The 18,486-nt window shown below is 46.1% G+C and overlaps 2 protein-coding genes across 2 annotated transcripts in view; both read left to right on the top strand.

Moving 5' to 3' along the window:
* IGF2R (insulin-like growth factor 2 receptor) overlaps nucleotides 1–1,712 on the top strand; it is a gene marked incomplete at its 5' end in the record, with an annotated part of 51,381 nt that extends 49,669 nt beyond the window's left edge. Inside the window, one exon of the mRNA XM_009700389.1 lies at nucleotides 246–1,712. Coding sequence (XP_009698691.1) covers nucleotides 246–647 — 402 coding nt within the window. The remainder of the gene's footprint in view (nucleotides 1–245) is intronic.
* A 2,384-nt stretch (nucleotides 1,713–4,096) lies between these two features.
* LOC104161830 (solute carrier family 22 member 2-like) lies at nucleotides 4,097–14,574 on the top strand. Its single transcript, XM_009700388.1, has 11 exons — nucleotides 4,097–4,530; nucleotides 6,777–6,880; nucleotides 7,703–7,857; nucleotides 9,989–10,157; nucleotides 11,148–11,262; nucleotides 11,368–11,474; nucleotides 11,587–11,801; nucleotides 12,241–12,349; nucleotides 12,727–12,839; nucleotides 13,917–14,016; nucleotides 14,508–14,574. Exons 1-11 carry the CDS (start codon nucleotides 4,120–4,122, stop codon nucleotides 14,572–14,574), a joined length of 1,665 nt encoding a protein of 554 aa, XP_009698690.1. The 5' UTR covers nucleotides 4,097–4,119.
* The last annotated feature ends 3,912 nt before the right edge of the window (nucleotides 14,575–18,486 follow it).

Here is an 18,486-nt window from a genome sequence, read left to right as displayed (position 1 = left end):
AGTGGAGGAAAGGAAGAGCTGTCCATAAATAGCAAAATAACACATAAATGTACCACAAGAGAAAAGTCTGTTTCAAACATAGCGAGAAGCAATAGCAACAGCATGCTATTGCAGTATTACTCTCTTAAGACTAAGTTAAACCCAAAGCCATGTGTGGCGTGGGGTCTGACAGCTGGGGAGGTTGGCATGTGGCAGTCTAGAGTGGTACACATAGTTGCATATTTTTTTTTTTTTTTTCCTCGCAGATAAACAGTGAAGAAGAAGCTAATGAGAATGAAACAGAGTGGCTTATGGAGGAAATTGCAGCACCAAATCAAAGAACAGCAAAAGGAGGGCAGGAGAATGGTCACGTTACTACCAAGTCTGTTACATCTGAAGCCTTTACCTCTCTCCATGTGGATGACCTGGACAGTGAGGATGAAGTGTTAACCATTCCAGATGTAAAGATTCAGACAGGGAGAGGACTAGACAAGAGCAAGCACCCACAAAAGAAGCCACCTAGTCTTGGCAGTGATAACAAAGCTTATTTGCTGAATGGGGGAAAGGAGAGGAAAGCAAAAGCCAAGCCAGGCCAGCAGCAGGCACAGAACTCTACAAATACAGTATCGTTTCATGATGATAGTGATGAGGACTTGTTGAATGTTTAATAACCCCTCTTGTGCCTAATCAAATATATATAGAGAGATTATATATAATGGGACAACATTTCCAACCAAATATGAGGACTTCAGCCTGAAAGATTTTTCTGAATTTTGCCTTTAACAAGAAACCATTGAAAAGGGAAGAGGAGAAAGATTTCTTGGTTGTTTACAATGATCTGTTCAGTAATGACTGGATTTCTAACATCTAGTTGGCTGAGTTATGTTGACTCTCTCTAGCCAGGACAATTTTTTTTTTTTTTTTTTTAAGCTTCAGCATAGATGTTAAATGCTTGCTTAAAAAAGAGAAACCTGTGAAAGGAAATGATTAAGGCTCAATGAAGCCCCTGGCTCCTGAGACTCAAGTTATCTGACTACTAGCATTTTAACTCCTTGTATTTATTGATCCTCACTACTCAGGTTTGCTTAGTAGCAATGTGTTCTTCCTGCCGGCAGGGTATTATTCTATGGGTTCACCCATCATAAGACAAGGAAAAAAATATAACTTTTGTGTGTTGGGATGATTTGATGTAAATTTTGGAACTGGTCTAATTTATCATGTAAATTTGAATATCCATTCTAATTTAAACAGATCATTGGTTCAAAGGTATTGACTGAAAGGTACAACTCTCTATAGCTTTAGCCTGAAATGGTTGCTGTTCTTTGCATGATATTTTTTTGGTACTGGTCATATGACTGACTTCATCAGTATTTGCCTAAGCAGCTGACAAGCACCCAAAGATTTTTATTTTTTTTTATTTTTTTATTTTTCCCCTGGATTATGGCTGGGCTAGGCCGACTGCACAGAGAACCAGAGTTTTCAAGGACATAGAGGCAGGATTCCTATAATACAGTCTGTGCTGCCCAGTTTGTCATCACCAAGAAAAGCCCAACAACTAGAGGAGCCCTAGTTGACACAATACCTCTCTCTGGTATTAATTAAAAGGAAGAAAAAAATAGTTGGGCCCATGTTCTCTGATAGCCTAAGTTCTCGCTCTTATGCTACGGTCCTGGCCATGATCATTGATTTGAAATGTTGCTGGCAATGAATGCAAGTCAAATTTCCTCTAGCAGTCTTGCTCTTCTCCAGGTGTTTCCTAAATTAAATCATGGGCAATGATAGGGTTTCAAAGCATTGTTCAAGTACATGCATTGGTCAGAATTTTTTGAAACTTTCATTGTTCCTTTTGGCTGGCTTACTCAGTTTCAACAATGGTTTCTTTTTATAAAAACTCTGTTTTGAATCAAAATAGTGTAATACCAAGTATTCAGCAATTTCAATAAAAGATACGACGTGGGTATTCCAAATCCCACCTCTCAAGTCTGGAATCTTTCTTACACTAGTCTGTAATGCTGCTCATCAGCCTGGTGATACCCTTTTCTGCTGTGATAGCTAATATCTTAATTGCATCACTCAAAACAAGAACCAATGTTTGATGTCAAAGATCAGAATACATAGGTAAGCGCCAGTGGTGTATTCTTTCTTTGATCGGACTTGGGTTTTCTCCCTCTTGTACTGTTACCAGTGAAGCTGTAAATCAGTTTGGCTAAAACTGCATGTTGTCATACTTAAAGCACGAGCAGCATTTTTTGTATTTAGTGTTAGGTTAACTTGGGGGAATGAGAGGCTTGACAGTGTATTTTTAATACTGTTGATTACCATTGCAGCAGTTCTCAGTGGATGTTGAAGAATGCCGCTTCCCTTCCACAGGTCTTCAGTGCTGGCATCTTGGAGTTGTTTGATCCACGAACCACTGCATGAAATGACTTCCTATTAAGGCGTAACACCGCATGGTGCCTAACGAGGCTTAGGTAGAACAGAGGTACTCTGCCTGGGGGTGCTTATCTGAGCAATATCGATAATAGATTCCTAATATGCAGCTGACAGCAGTCAGTGCCTAGTTTTGGAACTATTGCCCAGTTTTATCAAGGCATTTGTAGGTAGGCTGACTGAAGCATATCTTGTTCAGAGCTGGATGTATGGCTGACTTCACCAGACGATTTTTTCCAGTAAAATACCGTGCTTAACGATAGGGAGGGAAGTGTTACGAGATTCGTGGGGACCAGACAAGTGTGTATAAATGGCTTGGCCAGGAGCAGAAGCCCTGCCAATCAACAGCCCGACTCCCTGGGCAGTGAGCCCCTGGGACACCCACCCCCATGGCACAGTGCCCCCCAAACCCCTCTTGGGGCTGTGGAGAGGGCGGTGGGAAATCGGGGAAAAAAGGCCAAGTCTGGATCTAACTTTTTTAGTTCACATAGAACTTACGCACACCATTACCAACTGCTTAAATAAAACAGTTGAGTGTGTTTTTAAGATACAGCCTAATGGCTTTAAACTTCACCCAGTTAGGCCACTGTCGTGCTGATGGGCAGTGAGACCAGGTGAAGAACTGGTTCTGTTTCTGTCCCTGGGCCAGAATGGCCACCTAAGCTGGTTTATTTTTTGGAGAGTATTGAGAGGAGGTCTTTAATTTTGGGATTTTGGTTTGGTTTGGTTTTTTGCATTGTTACCTAAACTGTTCAAGTCACTTTCCAGACTTTTTTTTTTCTTTTTCCCCCCATCTATAAAATACTACCTTCACTTTATGCTTTTCTTTCTGAAGGAAGTAGCTGTTGTCAGCAAATGATGTTGGAGTAGCTGCTGTCTATCCATAGATAGCACCAAGTACCACTGGAGCCTGATATAACTGGATTTATTCGGGGTGCCCCACTATGAATTCTACCTGAAGTCTTATAGGTCTTCTGGCCAACACAGCTATTTTTTACCATAGAAGTGGTGTATGCTATGGCTTCCCACAGCTAATCCCAGTGCATAATTCCTTAGCGAATATTTTTTCTCTTTTTGTATCACTGCAAAAAATATGGTCAGGTGAAAATTGTGTTCCCTGATATAGGTGGGGAGAGGTTTTCCTTGGAAATGGAGAAGTGTGGAGAGTGAGGGGCGAGACACACACAATACCAGAGTCTGCAGAAAAGCTGTTCCTTTGGTGTTACATGGCTCAATGTATAGACATTTCTGTTTCACAGTGTGCTCACCCATTCTTTATAGAGCCTGGTTAATAAGCCTTGTTCACATGGGGTACCCAGCAACTGCTGCACTAAACTTGTATGTTGCCTGTATGTTGGTGGAATTTTCCATCCACGCTTGCTCCTTAAAATGCCTCTTATTTGAGGAGCTGCCTTGCCTAATTATAAAAACCCCTAAAGTGCTGTGGCTGTTAGGGGCTTTTCTGGAGAAAGAGAACGTATGTGGGCTCTGATTAGGGGTTAAATACAAATTCTCCTTGGGTAAATTAAGGTCTGATTTCAAATGAAACCTAAAAAATAAAGCTTGCAACATGTAGTTTAATAATTTATGGAGTTAGTCTTGACTTTTGGTCAAATGTCTTTGTTACTTACGTTTAGTTGGCAGCAAAGCTATTTATCAGTGCTGCAGAGAGGACTTAGATGAGGTTTTTGAGGTGGTTTTGATGTGAAAATGCCAACCCTAGATGACATTTTGGAGCAGATCGGAGAATTTGACAGGTTCCAGAAGCAAACCTTCTTTGTCCTCTGTTTGCTTTCTGCTGCCTTCACCCCAGTGTACGTGGGTGTCGTCTTCTTCGGGTTCATCCCCGAGCATCGCTGCTTCAGCCCCGGGGTGGCTGAGCTGAGCCAGCGCTGTGGCTGGAGCCTGGAGGAGCAGCTGAATCACACGGTTCCCGAGTGGGATGGCCACGGGGCCGGTTTCGGCAGCCGCTGCAGGAGGTACGAGGTGGACTGGAACGCAACGGGCATCAGCTGCACCGACCCCCTCGGCAGCCTCGTGGGCAACCGGAGCACCGTCCCCCTCGGTCCCTGCCGGGACGGCTGGGTCTACGACTCCCCGGGGACCTCTCTCGTGACGGAGGTAAAAACAAATACTCCCTGTCCCTTGTTCCCTCTGTTGCAGACAAGCTGAGGGACATGGGAGAGGGTTGGTGTAGCCTTGGCTGTGTTAAAAAGACACCTGCTTACCTGGACGAGGGATCCTCTCTCACCGTGAACTTGCGCCGAGTGCTTTGCAAGTAGTCTTCCCTCTGTCCTTGCTGTGAAGCGTTGCCTTGGCTGCTCAGGAGGCTTATATCTCCAGCTGGGGAGCAAAGCATATTTGTGCAAATAAATCCTCAGGTAGATAAAGTCCAGCTTTGGATGAAACTCTCATCCTGTGCGAGGGCGGATTGGCGGAGGTGTGTAAACAGTGCCTGCGAGGGAGCAGCAGCTCACAGCACTGCAAACAGAACTGGCGGATCCCTGAGCGGGCACGCTGCGCAGATCCCCCCGTCTTCCAGGGGTCAGCACCCAGATGTGAAGGTCTTCATTTCTTTTCCTCCACCCCCTCCTTTTTTTTTTTCTTATAATGAAGAAAGTCTTTCAAAGTTGGTTTCAAATACGATTGAACAGCAATGGGTATGGGGAAAAGGTAATCGCTTCCCACAATTAAACAGCTCAAGTCAGGAATGAACTGCAGAAAAGCTGATGGCTGTGTTGTGTTCTCAGAAGATGTGTGAATAAACTGAACATGGTACTTAAGCTACATAGGCTACTTTAGGGTTTTAGGTGCTTTTAACTTTAGAAATAAATCAGTATCTGGGATGACAAACTTGATTTCAGCATAGAAAGTTGCATCAAATTTTTAGAGATGGTGGAAGTCAGGATTCCTTTCCCCATGTATGTAACACAGACAGAGGAGCAGGTGAATCCTGTGCTCTAGCAACTTCAGCATTTGTAGTTTTGTAAGAGGTTGGAGCTAGATTTTAGGTGGTGTGCTGTAAGTGTACCTCTTTCAGCAAAGTACAGGCCGTGTGGTATTGAAGTGAGGACGTGAGATACCTCAAACGGGGTGACCCAGGACTTCGACAAAGCAGCAGCAGCGCAGCAGGCACATCGCAATGCCAAAGGCTCGAGCAGATGCTGTGGTCCAGATGCCCCCACCATGATCTCTTGAGATTGTGGGAAGCTGAAAACTTGCCGTCTGTGTGGATTCGTGCAGTCAGGCTCTCACATCGGTCGTCTTCCCCCTTCCTCTGAAGGGGACGTAAGACCAGGCCCATGGGCTGCTTCCTTTGCAGGGTAACCAGAAACCTCACGTGCCTCTGGGTGCGTTTTGGCAACGTGTTTCTCCCTGAAGGCTCTTGGGCTGTGTTGTGTTATCCCTTGCTCTGGCAGCTAAGCAAGGGAAAGGATAGCGTGGAGTAAAGTGCGTTACTTTGCCCGAAGGAAAAATTTACAGATGGAAGAATATCCTCATGGGGAGAGAACATCAGGAGGAATATCTGGTTTTATGTTGATTAAAGATGTATAGCTTTAAATAAACCCAGCTACCAGCAGGATGGGAAGGGATTCTCAGCTGTGTTAGGACAGGTTTTTGAAATAACTTATTCTCCCGTAGCTTTTATGTATAGCTACAAGTAAGATAGGAGAACTAAGGTGAGATGGCGAATATATGTGGGTACCCATGTGGTATAAAACTTGGCCCTGGATACAAAATACCTGGTCTCCAGACACGTTAGGCTGTAGGACAATTTAGTTGAGCAAAAGACCAGAGCAGAGAGAAAATACTGTGGCTTCAGAGGTGGACACAGACACCTTCTCCCACATTCCTTCAGGGAACCAGTGCTCCACGGGAAGCGGGACGAGGCAGAATTCTGCAAGCATCTGGGATACCTTTAGTGAAGGCATCACCCTTAGTCCTGAGGGGGCTGCAGGGACTACTGTGGCATGCGAGGGTATGAGGCAACCAGAACTGCTCAGAAAGGTTCACCAGCAGCCACAAAAAAAGTTTGAAAAGCCCAGGGTGATCATCAGGTCCATGCTGATTAACCAACAAAGTCTAACACAAATCAGGGTCCTGAACTTGACAGGTAATAACTAACTCATGTTCTTTCCAGTAATGAGAGATGAGACACAAATGGGAAACACCACCAAACCGCTCGAGGACTTGATCTCATTTTTAATGTTGGATGCTTAATTAAGTCAGTAGGATGTCTAGGTGCTGATAAAACAGGCATTGACCCAGAAACAAGTTTAAATCTTTAACTGAAGTGAAGGAAACTTGTGGATGTGAGCCAGCTCCTCATTTCACTCTTTTGCTTCTCACTGTGGTTGCTCCTTTAGTTTAACCTGGTGTGTGAGGACTCCTGGAAGCTGGACCTCTTTCAGTCGTGTGTGAACATTGGGTTTTTTATTGGCTCCATAAGCATTGGCTACATAGCAGACAGGTAGGTGTGGGCTGACCGTAAAACCCCCTGACCTCCCTTATCAGCGCTCGGCAGTTGAGCTTGGATAAAAGCAGAGGATGGTTGTGCAACGGCCATCGTCTCTGCTCTTCTCAAAACAAGGTCAACCCCCTTGGGCCTTCAGTCGTGGTATGAGGAGCGAGCCCTCTGCCTCTTAGCTCATACCTGCTGGTTTGCACAACTCTCCCGCTCCGACCCGGGCAGCTGGGGTTAAAAAGAAGGAAATGTCGGTATTTGAAGGCCCTTTTTCCCCCTGGTTCTCCTCCTGCCTAGGGCTGTTGGTACAGCAGGCTCTGAGTTGCTCCAGCTGTGAAATGCAGCCCGCTCACAACAACATCCATAAATATTGTATTTTTGGAGGTTAAGATTGTAGTATATAAATCTGTTATAAATCTGGTGCATGCAGACATATCAGAATCATAATATTAAGCCATACTTATTTTTTACCCCCATTATAAAAAAAACCACCAGATTACTAAGCTGCCTGTTCTGAAATTCAGGAATAACAATCACAGTCCAAATATATGTAAATAGGGGACTATTGTTCTTTAACTTGGGAAATTTTTCTTTTTCCTGAAATCCTTTGTGGAATTGCAGAGTAATTGGCACAGTAATTTTTCAGGGAATAGAAAAGCAGAGATGTGAGTAATGGGCTAATAATAGAAGTCAGTATGTATCTATCCCTTGTATAGCAAAGTTGGATTTTTTTTTTTCCCCCAAAGATGCACGAAGGTCTTACTAGTTTAAAACACCTGTGTCTTCATGACTAGTGGTTTGCTTTACATGTCTTATCTTCCAATCCAGGTTTGGCCGTAAATGTTGCCTCTTAAATACAATTCTTGCAAACGTTGTCTGTGGAATCCTTCTGGTCTTCATGCCCACCTACGTGTGGATAGTCATCCTGCGGTTCTTGCAAGGGCTGGTCAGCAAGGGCTGCTGGACCGCAGGCTACATCCTGGGTGAGTTCAGACCTTTCCCCAGGAGCATCACTGGGATGAAGGAAGAAAAACCCCAAAACCAACCACCCAAACCATTATCCCCAAACAAAAGCCATTTAAAAAACACCTCCCGTGCTGTTTTATCACGGAATTTTCTCTCTTTGACTTCTCAGGATATTTTCAAGCACTGTTGTTAGGTAGAAGCAACAGTAGCCTTCAAAGCTCAAGCAAACGGTGGTATACAAGGGCTGTTACCTCAAAATAGGCTTTCCCCTGTGGCGCAGCTCCCCTTCACAGGTCTGGGCTCCCGGGGCTCCTCTCCCTCCCCTCGGGCACCGGCTGGGGATGGCGATGGCCCCCCCCCCAGCCGCTCCAACCCAGTTGCAGATGGAGTGATGACGGAGGAGGCCATTAAAGAAGTGGGCGGAGGGTGGGGAAGGTTCAAGGCATTTTTATGACACAAAGAGCATGAAAGAGCAAACAGAGACTTCGCAGCCTAAAAATAACCCAAGAACACAATGTACTTGTTGAGAAAAAGGCACTTGTCTGAGTGGAGGCCAAGGCGGGGGATTGCAGAGCACTGTGAGGAGCTGGGCTGTGCTGGTGCCTCTCCCGGCACCTTGCACCGATCCTGGCTGGTGGTGATGCACGGCTGCCCGGCAGCAGGGCTGGGGCCAGCTCAGGACCACTTTCTGGTATGTGGTAGAGCTGCCTGGGACTTCTCTGACTTCTCTGGGGTGATGTTCAGGCTCTTGCCAAAAATACCCAACACCAAGCAATCACCAAAGCAGCAAATCAAGTATTTTTAAATGTTGCCCAACAGAGCCTTCCCTGGATTAGGGTGTTGAGTGGCTCTACCAAACAGCTCTGAGTGATCCAGTTCAGTGTGATAGTGGTAAAAAAGTAAATGTCAACACCCTAAGCTTCTGTTAAGTCTTTTAGCGGGGACATCTTGCTAATGCAGTTATCCAGATGTCCAATATAAATAAAATAAAAACATCTAGCCCACAGTCCAGACCATCTTCTGCCAAGACATGATTGTTCCTTCCTGTGCATATTCTAGATGCTTGCTTGGCCTCTTAAATCTTTTCCTGGCACAAATGAAATCGTCATCGCTTCTTCTGAGGAACTTTATGCCATTTTAGAGCACAAAATCCCTTTCAGGACAATGACTTGCCCTATCCTGATATATTCCCTCAGTTATACCTTGTTACTTCTGGATTCTCCTTGAAACTCTCTCATGAGAGAGGCATCACCCAGAATCAGCCCCAAAGCCCCTTCAAACTTGTATCCTCTCACTAAGGGTGGCTCATACCGAACGCCCAGGGAAGGGTACAAGGACGGAGCATCCTTGTTATCGCGCTCTCCTGGGCCACTTCTCTGCCCTTCAGCTGCTTTTGGCTCAGTCCTGCAGAGCCTGAGGAGATGCCTTTGGCTCTGTGCATCATTTGGCCAAGCTAATCCGTGACTCCAAAACACAGCACTTCCTTCACTTGCTAAATAACTGCTTTCTGTCCTTTTTCTAAGAAGTTTCCTTTCTTGAAATCACACAACCACATGTGAAATTTTAAGTCTGCTTGTGCCTGCCTGGTGGGATCGTTACTTTTGGCTCCGTATCAACAAGCCTGAACCTGTGGGTCTGTCCTGTGATGTGCAGTTGCGAAGTGCAGGTGGGTGGTGGTGCCATCCTGACCGGGAAGCTCTACGCCATTTCTTACAGACTTGGAGTGAGATGCAGGCTGAAAGGCTGCACTTTGAAAACCAAATATTCTGCTCTGTTATTGGGTTGGAGACATTATGTAGGTTGGCGTTAGATTTTACAACAAAATCCATCTGTGTGCTTTGAGGACTGTTTGATTTACTCAGAGATTTCCACGGCAGAGGACTGTACTGGATGCCTTAGGCCAGTGTAGGAGCAGAAGCAGGTTTTTCTCCTCTGCTGGAGTCTGGGTGACAGAAAAGCAAACCTTCCTCTGCGAGCACCAGGGGATTTTGTCCAGATCATTACGCCAGGAAGCCCAGGATTACCAAGACCGTTTCTTCAGGGCGTTAATGCAGCACTGGTCTTCCAGCATCCCGGCAGAGCAAGTTACTCCGGCGCTGAGCGGTCGTGGCTGAGCTGTCATTCACCTGTCTCTGTGCATGTTTGCAGTGACAGAAGTCGTCGGTCCGAAGTACCGTAGGATGGTGGGCATCCTCTACCAGATGGCCTTCTCCGTTGGGCTGCTGGTCTTTGATGGCATCGCTTACGCCATCCCGCACTGGCGGTGGCTGCAGCTCACCGTCACCCTGCCGAGCTGCTTCCTCCTGCTCTACTACTGGTAAATGGGCTTTCCTTGTACCTCTCTGCCCACAACCCAAAAACCAGCTTCTCCCGCTTCCCGAGGCTTGATGCTGAGGGAGATTTGGCACTGCTTTTCAGTTGTGCGCATCTCTTAGTGCAAAGAGGAGGTTCACAGCAAAAAGGAGAGGGAAATTGGACCCCTCAGCAACTGAGGCTTTGCTGCATCTTAGCCTGTGCACCACACCTGACTTGTCTTTAGAAGACAGAACACTTTGAAAAACACTGGGGGAGAGCGGTTTAATATCATTTATTATCATCATTAAGCTTTTCATAAAGGAAAAGAAATGCCTTGACATAATTTAGTGGATCCTCCACTGAAAAGATGGTTATTGAGCAATTGTTGAATGCTAACATAACCTTAACAGGTTGTTTACGTGTTCTTTTAAGGAAAAAGAGTTGCAGCTTTTTGTGGTCCAACCAAAAGAAGGCACGTGGGTTTGCCTTTATTTTGGAATCTCTCCTCTCTTTTTGATTGATATTTTTCACTTTGGGTGCTTTGGATTTGAGAAATTGTCTGGATGGGTTGAAAGGTTAGGAATAGTAGAAAGAGATTCCTTGTCTTCCTTTTTCCGTACTTGTGAATTGGTAAGGCAGTTCTAGCTTGTTTACTGCCTCTTAACCTGTGATGGCACAACTGGAAAATGGCTCCCTAAGAGGAGCCAGTTTGTGGTGAAGAGGCTGAACAAAATGATAGCCCTGCTCTCTCTAAGCCCTGCCCTGATTTATCTTTGGTAAACTCATCTCTGACTAAAGCCACTACCACAACTGCTCCTTTTCCCATTTCAGCAGTTGGATATATTACTTTTCCTGGGGCTGGGGAGAGAGGAACACAGAAAAAACAACGAACCAACCAACCAACAAACCCACCTGCCTCTATTCAGCAAAAGTCCTCTCCACAGTCTCCGTACATGGGAGCACTACGTGGGCTTTGTGTTTTGGTATATAATAGCATCTGCTTGCATTGTAGGTGCCTCCCAGAGTCTCCCAGGTGGCTGATATCTCAGGGAAAAAATGACAAAGCTATGAAAATTATCAGTGATATGGCTAAAAAAAATCGGAAAAAGATGCCTTCCCATTTTGAGGTGAGCTCAGTGTTTGCTTCTACATGTAAGTAAGCATGACGATAGTCCCTTCCATCAGTTTCTCCCAGTGGAAACTTACTGTACTTTGTACTGGCTCTTCGACAGGGTATTAAATTTGAAGAGGAAGATGGTGGAAAGCAGAGTCCTTCATTCATTGACCTTGTCAGGACACCACAAATGAGAAGAAACACGTTAATTTTGATGTACAACTGGTAAGAAGATAATGTTGGAGAGCTATTTTTGAAGCTCTGGTTTTGAAGGCTCCAGCAGGACACAGACCTCTGTTCTCCGACTAACAAAGCCGGGATGCTCTTCTCCGCCCAGGTTCACGAGCTCCGTCCTCTACCAGGGGCTCATCATGCACATGGGATTAGCTGCTGGCAACATGTATCTGGATTTCCTCTATTCTGCGCTTGTTGAGTTCCCAGCCGCCTTCATCATCATCGTCACCATCGACCGCGTCGGACGGCGCTACCCCTGGGCTGTGGCAAACCTGGTGGCCGGGGCTTCCTGCCTTGTCGTGGCCCTGGTCCCTGAGGGTGAGTCCCCCCACATGAAGCCACGTGGACCCTGCCCACCCTGGCATCGCTCTCTGGGAACAGCACCCACCTCTCCTTCCCTCTTCCCGAGGTCCAGCCCCAAAGGTCTACAAACCCACGCGACCGTTGAGTGCTGCCTCCCTGACTTTTAGCAGCGCTCCTCGTGCTGCAGGAGTGAAATGAGGTCGATTTGTAGGACTGATAATTATAAATTTCAAAGCACCTGGGTCCCCCGTGCCCCTTCAGGAGGGTCCCTGTGCCACAGCTCATGTGGTGCTGACAGTTCCCTTTCCCTCGTTCCCACAGGTGAAACAAGACCCCTTAAAAACACCAAGTGACGTGGGATGAGAGGTCCCCCTGAAATAACACTGGTGTATTAACTGACACCTGCTAGATCCCTGGGATACTTTTAAATGTGCTGAATGCGTTTTCTCTGCAGACATGCATTGGCTAAGAGTGATTGCTTCTTGCATCGGGAGAATGGGAATCACAATGGCTTTTGAAATGGTTTGCTTCGTAAACACTGAACTGTATCCAACCTATATCAGGTAGGTGCATCCTCCTCCCCACTGGCGTTTGGCCTGGAAACAAATAGTTGAGGCCAACATGCATGTTATGTTTTATGCTAAATTAAGTTATCCTCAAATGTTTCAGAGCCACACAAGTACTGCTGAACATAAAGTAGGCGGAGCACAACTGAAATGCTTTAAAAAGGTAGCTTAATAGTGAAAACAAAAGTACTTTAAGGCAGGTGAAAACTCATGTGAGTGAAAGAAAGGGAAAAGTGGAGAAAACCAAGGTGGATGAGGGATCTGAAGTCCCACGCGGGGCTTGGGTTTGTCCTGCACAAGGGTCAGAGCTGTGATCCGTCCCCTTCCATCCGCAGTACTCTGACGCTAACGTGGTCCCTTTGCCGTTGAACCAGGAACCTCGGGGTGATGGTCTGCTCCTCCTTGTGCGATGTTGGTGGAATCATCGTCCCATTCATCGTCTACAGACTGGTGGAAATCTGGCACGATCTGCCACTGATAGTCTTCTGTGAGTGCCGCCTTACCTCCTCGCCGGCCGCTCCTGGGGTGCAGCAGCGAGGCCCAGGTTTCAAAGAGGGGTAAAAACGGCTGAGGGAGTTGCCCCAGATTTGGCAGAAGCCCCTTCCTACCTACAGGATCATAGCCTTCAGTTTGTAACAGCCTGGAGCTTGTTTATGCATTCATGTTTCCTTCGCCCTTATAGTTCCTTGCATTTTAGAGGAAGCTAGAGGTGAATACGGGTGCGACAGATGGCAAAGAGCTGAGAAATGTTCTAACGTTTTGATGAGATTAATATTTTGATGCATTCAAATCTGATGAATTACTGCCCTTCTGTGGGGTATATTGTCTCAGTCCAGGAGCCAAAACCTAGAATTTCACATCATTGCCTATTTAATGGAGCACAAGCGTGGCTGTTACACTCCAGCTTTTCTGATAGCCTGTTAACTGGCTGTTCTCCAGCTGTTTGGAAAGAGTTTGGTAAATAAATGCAAGATGAGTGTTTGCAGGGTAGTGACCTGAACATTCAGGTCAGGGTCTGCAAAACTTTTCTGAGTCTTCATAAATCAGCACAATATTTCTAGAAAATGTTTTGAATGGCAACATGCAGTTTTTAACAGACAGCACGTTTAGGAAGGTGCTTGGTAGGTTTAAAATATAGACACTGAATATGTGCAAAGTGAGTAAATTAAATTATCAGTGGAGAAGTTAATTGTATCGTGTAGGAGATAATAGGTTGTGTACGTATTTTCTGAATCTTGTTATGTAAATAGCAGAAAAATTGAGTCTGTTTCCTGGCATACGCTCAGGCCAGGAAGGGTTCTTTCCTCTGTGAAGTTGTCTACGCAGGTTGGGCTGCCCTAGTTCAGTGCCCAGCTCACACCTGAACTTGGCTCGTTGCTCTCCCCACGTGGCTGCCACATCCCCCTGAGATGCCAGTTTCACGTATAGAGCCTTGACGTCCACATCTTGTACAAACAAATTAAAATACCGTTTATGAGTCCTTTGTGCCAGGCAGTAGAAGGTGGTGTTTATGCTGGAAATGGTACACACTAACAAGCTCTTTGTCCATCTGTTCGATTTGAAGCCGTTCTTGGTTTGGTTGCGGGTGGATTGGTGTTGCTTCTACCTGAAACTAAAGGAAGAGTTTTGCCTGAAACTGTTGAAGATGTTGAAAACTTCCACGGGTGAGTCAGGATGATCAACTCTTAGCAGCTTTCACTTGAAATTGTGCAAAATCCCTGGCCAGAGCTCCTTGGGGAAGCTCCGGGGTTACATGGCTGCCTTCTATGCTTCCACAAGGTTGCTAGTTAATGCCTGGACTCTAGCTGGAGAGATTTTGGTTTTAACTCTTGTCTACCTAGGTACCTGAAAACAAGTAGCATAAGGCTTTACTGGCCTGGGAATAGCCTCTCAAACCTGTTGCAACACTATTATACATGTTATTAGTGCTTTAAATACCTAACTCATCTTTAGGAACAGAATTCTTGATAGCAGCCACTCATGCGGTGAGTGGAGCATCAGTATCTACTGAGGAGCCAGAGCAAATCTAGAGGATTTGAGGATTAGCTGCTCGTTTTCTCTGGGGAGGAGGCAGGGCAAGTGAAGAACTGGAATTTAGATGCTCACTGAACACCTTCATTCCTGGTTTGCTGCTCTTGTCTTGTTATTCTTACAGGCAAAGTACTCCGAAGGCCAAAAAGATCTATTTCCACATCCAAACGTCAGAAGTAGCACATGACTGAAGAAGACGTAACTCTTTCTGGGCACTCTGCTTTAGGGCACTAGTGTGGAAAGGTGAATTGGAATAAATACTCTGTCCTGTCTTGCCTCTTTTTTTTTTTTTTTTTTTTTTTCTTTTTTTTTTTTTTTTTTTTTTTTTGTCTGCCTATCCTTTATTTCCAATGTTTGGGGTTTCTGATGGGATTGTCCCTATTACTGCATAGCTGCTTCCCTCTCTGGGCACTATAATATAATATAATACGTTTCAGAGCTGGGAACTTTTCGTACCAGCTGTGTGGACTTCAACATGGGGACAGATCTGAACTCGGGGGTGGTGGGGTCCATCTTGACAAAACTTTGTAAGCCTCCATGAAGTCTGACTTTGTTGTTTTGTCTTATGAAGGAGCAGCATAATATAGCAGAGGTTTACTTCTGTTGTGGAACAGAGATGCCTACAAACCTCGTACAATCTTGTTACGACTTGCACCAGATTTGCACAGAGCACAGATTTTGGTTTTGGTTGTGTGGGTTTGGTTTTTTTTGCTAGCCCTTATGTGTTATGGTGTTCACCTGAGTCCGTGTGCCTGTACAGTAGCTCCCATTGGGGATTGTATTGGCTACCCTCAAACCCAGAAGGATGGGCATGTGGCAACTCCAGAGCATGAAAAGGGGTGCATGGGAGAAAAACTCATAGTCCTTCACAAAGTAATAGCCTTGCTCAGTTTTCAGTGTGTAACCACTAAATTTTCTTGTCTTGCTATCATCTTCATAGTGGATAATCTATACTTTTTTGTATGAAACTGTTTTCTTAAGCCTTCATAGCATTATAAAGATGTGCGTGCACAGACATGCAAAATTTTATTAAAAATATTATATTGAGACTCCAGTTGGGGGGGAAAAGCATTACAGGTGCCAGGGGACTGAGAGCCCCCCAGAGCCTGGCTCCACTGGAGGCTTAGGACGGGGCTGGGGCCAGGGCTGAGCTGCATCTCTGTGTGGTTGGAGGGGCTGAGCTGGGCTCAGGCTTAGCGACCTGCAGGACTCTGAGCTGGGATTTGGCCAGGGGTCCTGTACCTCAGGGAGCATTGGGGCAACGCTGGGTCTGATAAGAAGCACCTTTCTCAGTTTTCCTAGTCCTTCCCACTTAGCAACCCCAACAGTTGCGGTTGCAAAGTAGAACAGGCACAACGGTACTGGGGCTGCCCTTCATGGTTTCTGTCTTGTTGGTCCCTAGCTCTGTTGGAGAACGCTGAGATGTCAAACAAAGGAAACCTGGCACAACAGCTGTCTTTATTAGAGTTCATTGGTTTGAAACCTTTTGAAAACTCTGTGCAGAAAACGGGGGAGGAGGCAAGAAGTCAAGCAAAGCAAATACTGGGATGAATAAATGTGCAACTACAAGAGCTGACTCTTAAGACCCTTACTGGTTTTTTCCATAAGCACTGCTACTGCCGCAGCAGGAGCTACAGCCGTGGCAGGCTCTGGCGTACCTTCGCTTGGCAGTCACCTACAAGTTGTTATGGTGTTTGCTTCTGGTGGCACCTTCATGGGCACAAAGGCGAATATGCTTCATCCATTTCCTTGCTGGTGACCTTGTCCACTCATGTATTTCTTCCTGGAGTGGTCAATGAAACTTGTCAAATCTGCTCCAGCTGCACATGGTTGCTCTCAAAGTGCAGAGAGCTTTTGTGTTCTGGATGCGTGGTAGGAGCGGATCTCATCCCGGGTATGAGGCAATATCCTACCTTAGATAAAACAACGGTTTGCCAGCTTCCCTTCCCCTTAATAGCAGGGGAGCATCTGGTCAGGGCTGTGTCCAGGTTAATGAAAGTGGGACTGACCTTTTAAGATGACCCTGTCCCTCACTCGGTTACCTAAAACTGGACTATATAAGGATTGTGCGTAAAGAGAACATAAAATCTGCATGTATCATCGGTTACCTAAAACTGGACTATATAAGGACTGTGTGTAAAGAGAACATAAAATCTGCATGTTTCGGGTTATCCACCAACCTTCAGTAACTGGGTTTTGGAAAGAATTGCTCTTTACTTTTACAAAGTTTCTGGTGTTCTCCCAGACATCATCTGATGGGCAGCCTGGCTGCAGTTGTGGTCCGGGGCGGCGCTTTGTAAGCACTGCCCTTGTCCTCTGCCCTTGCTGTCAGCACCGGTACCCAAACACCACCATACCGGTAGAGCTGCTATTTAGAGATTCTGGTGCTAATTTTGTCCCATCAAATGTGGCCGCAGGCTCTGTGATGTATCAGAGACTCATTAATGCTTCTTGTCTGCAAACTGTAATCTTAACACGGCTCTTTTGTCAGGCTGTTCTTGGGTACATGTGTTCATGAATTGGCAGAAAATCACATCCTACAGGCCGGTACAATTGTCTGCAAACTGTAATCTTAACACGGCTGTTTTGTCAGGCTGTTCTTGGGTACGTGTGTTCATGAATTGGCAGAAAGTCACATCCTACAGGCCGGTACAAAGCTCATGTGATTTCCAGCTCCCTTGTTTATTGTGTGAGCAAAACAATGCACGTACTAGACTTTCTTTGCAGCTTGCTCCCATCCCATCCCTACTGTATGGCACTGAGTCATCCTACATTCTGTAATTGCTTTAAAATATGAAGAAACTGAGCCTTTTCCCAGAACTGGACTGGTCAGGAGACAAACCCAAATCCAGAGAATATACACAAGTTGATGAATATGATGTGAATCACATTTTAAGTGCTTTCCAAGGTCTGTGGAGAGGACCCTTCAACCTTCAAAAACACTACAGCAGTAATTCTCCAGCGTGTTATTGAGGGAGATCTGCTTCAAAAGCCATACCCTCTTTTTGGCTCATCTTTTCCCTGTGCCTCAGTCCTTATCCCTTGCAGCTGTTTTGGAGTTTCACCATGCAAAAAAACCCAAACCCATGGCATTAGGAAAACAAACAAAAATATGCTTTAATATGCAGGGCACAGTGTCCTGTTATTGTTTATGTCACTCCCAGGGGATGTTCGTGATGGGGCTTTCTCCCCCCGCCCCATCACTGATCCCTAACGATGCTGTAGTTGCCCGCAGCCTCCCACGTCCCCAGGCTTCGCTGCCTCCAACGCCTCTTCGTTTTCCAGCTTGCCTAATATCCAGTCACATTCTGGGATGCCAAAACTTAGAAGCCAGTCTAGGCTTAGAAGTGCTTATTTTTTGTACTTTTTTTCTCTGGAAGAAAAGGAGTAGACTGGGAAGGAAGAGGGGGTTTTGGATGCTGTGGGCTCTGCAGTGTCAGTCCTTGCTGCTGGGCAGCTCGAGCCCTAGACCGACCGACAGCACCAAGATTTTAAGGGGTGTAGGGGGAATTGTGACAGTAAATCTCTTATTGCCTACATCCTTGCTTTCATGCTTGGAGGAGGTGAGTTGAGCTAATGAGCGCACTCCTGCTCCCCACAGACACGAGCTGCGAGTGAGCAACCCAAAGAGATTTTTAGTTTTCTAAACAAGCAGAAGGAAGCGCTCCTTCATTAATTTCCCACTCACACCCACGAGTTGCTGCTGGCAGATGCCCTGGGGTGCCAGAAGCATGAATGTGTTCAGAAGGCAAATAGAAAAATTTGCAGAAGGACCGCCCACGAGGGACTGAAGCAGAAATGTGGGCAGGTGACCTCTGGCTTGGGAAGTCTCCGCGCCGCAGACAGCTGGGAGAGTGCAATGGGGAAAAGATCCCTGCGTTGGCCTGGCTCGTCCCCTGCGTGTGGGGTCGAGGGCTGGGCTTGCTACGGCTCCTCTGCCAGCCCCCTTCGGGCTCCCTGCCCCAGCAAAAACAGATCTGGGGCAAAATAGGTCCTTGAGGTGCTGGAGCGAGTCCAGAGAAGGGCAGCGAAGGTGGTGAAGGGTCTGGAGCACAAGTCTGATGGGGAGCGGCTGAGGGAGCTGGGGGTGTTTGGTCTGGAGA

The sequence above is a fragment of the Cariama cristata genome, unplaced genomic scaffold (assembly GCF_000690535.1).
Source record: "Cariama cristata isolate BGI_N322 unplaced genomic scaffold, ASM69053v1 scaffold12935, whole genome shotgun sequence".
In the NCBI taxonomy this organism is placed as follows: domain Eukaryota; kingdom Metazoa; phylum Chordata; class Aves; order Cariamiformes; family Cariamidae; genus Cariama; species Cariama cristata.
The sequence above is the reverse complement of the archived record's forward strand: the minus strand, read 5'-3'. Positions and strand labels throughout refer to the sequence as shown.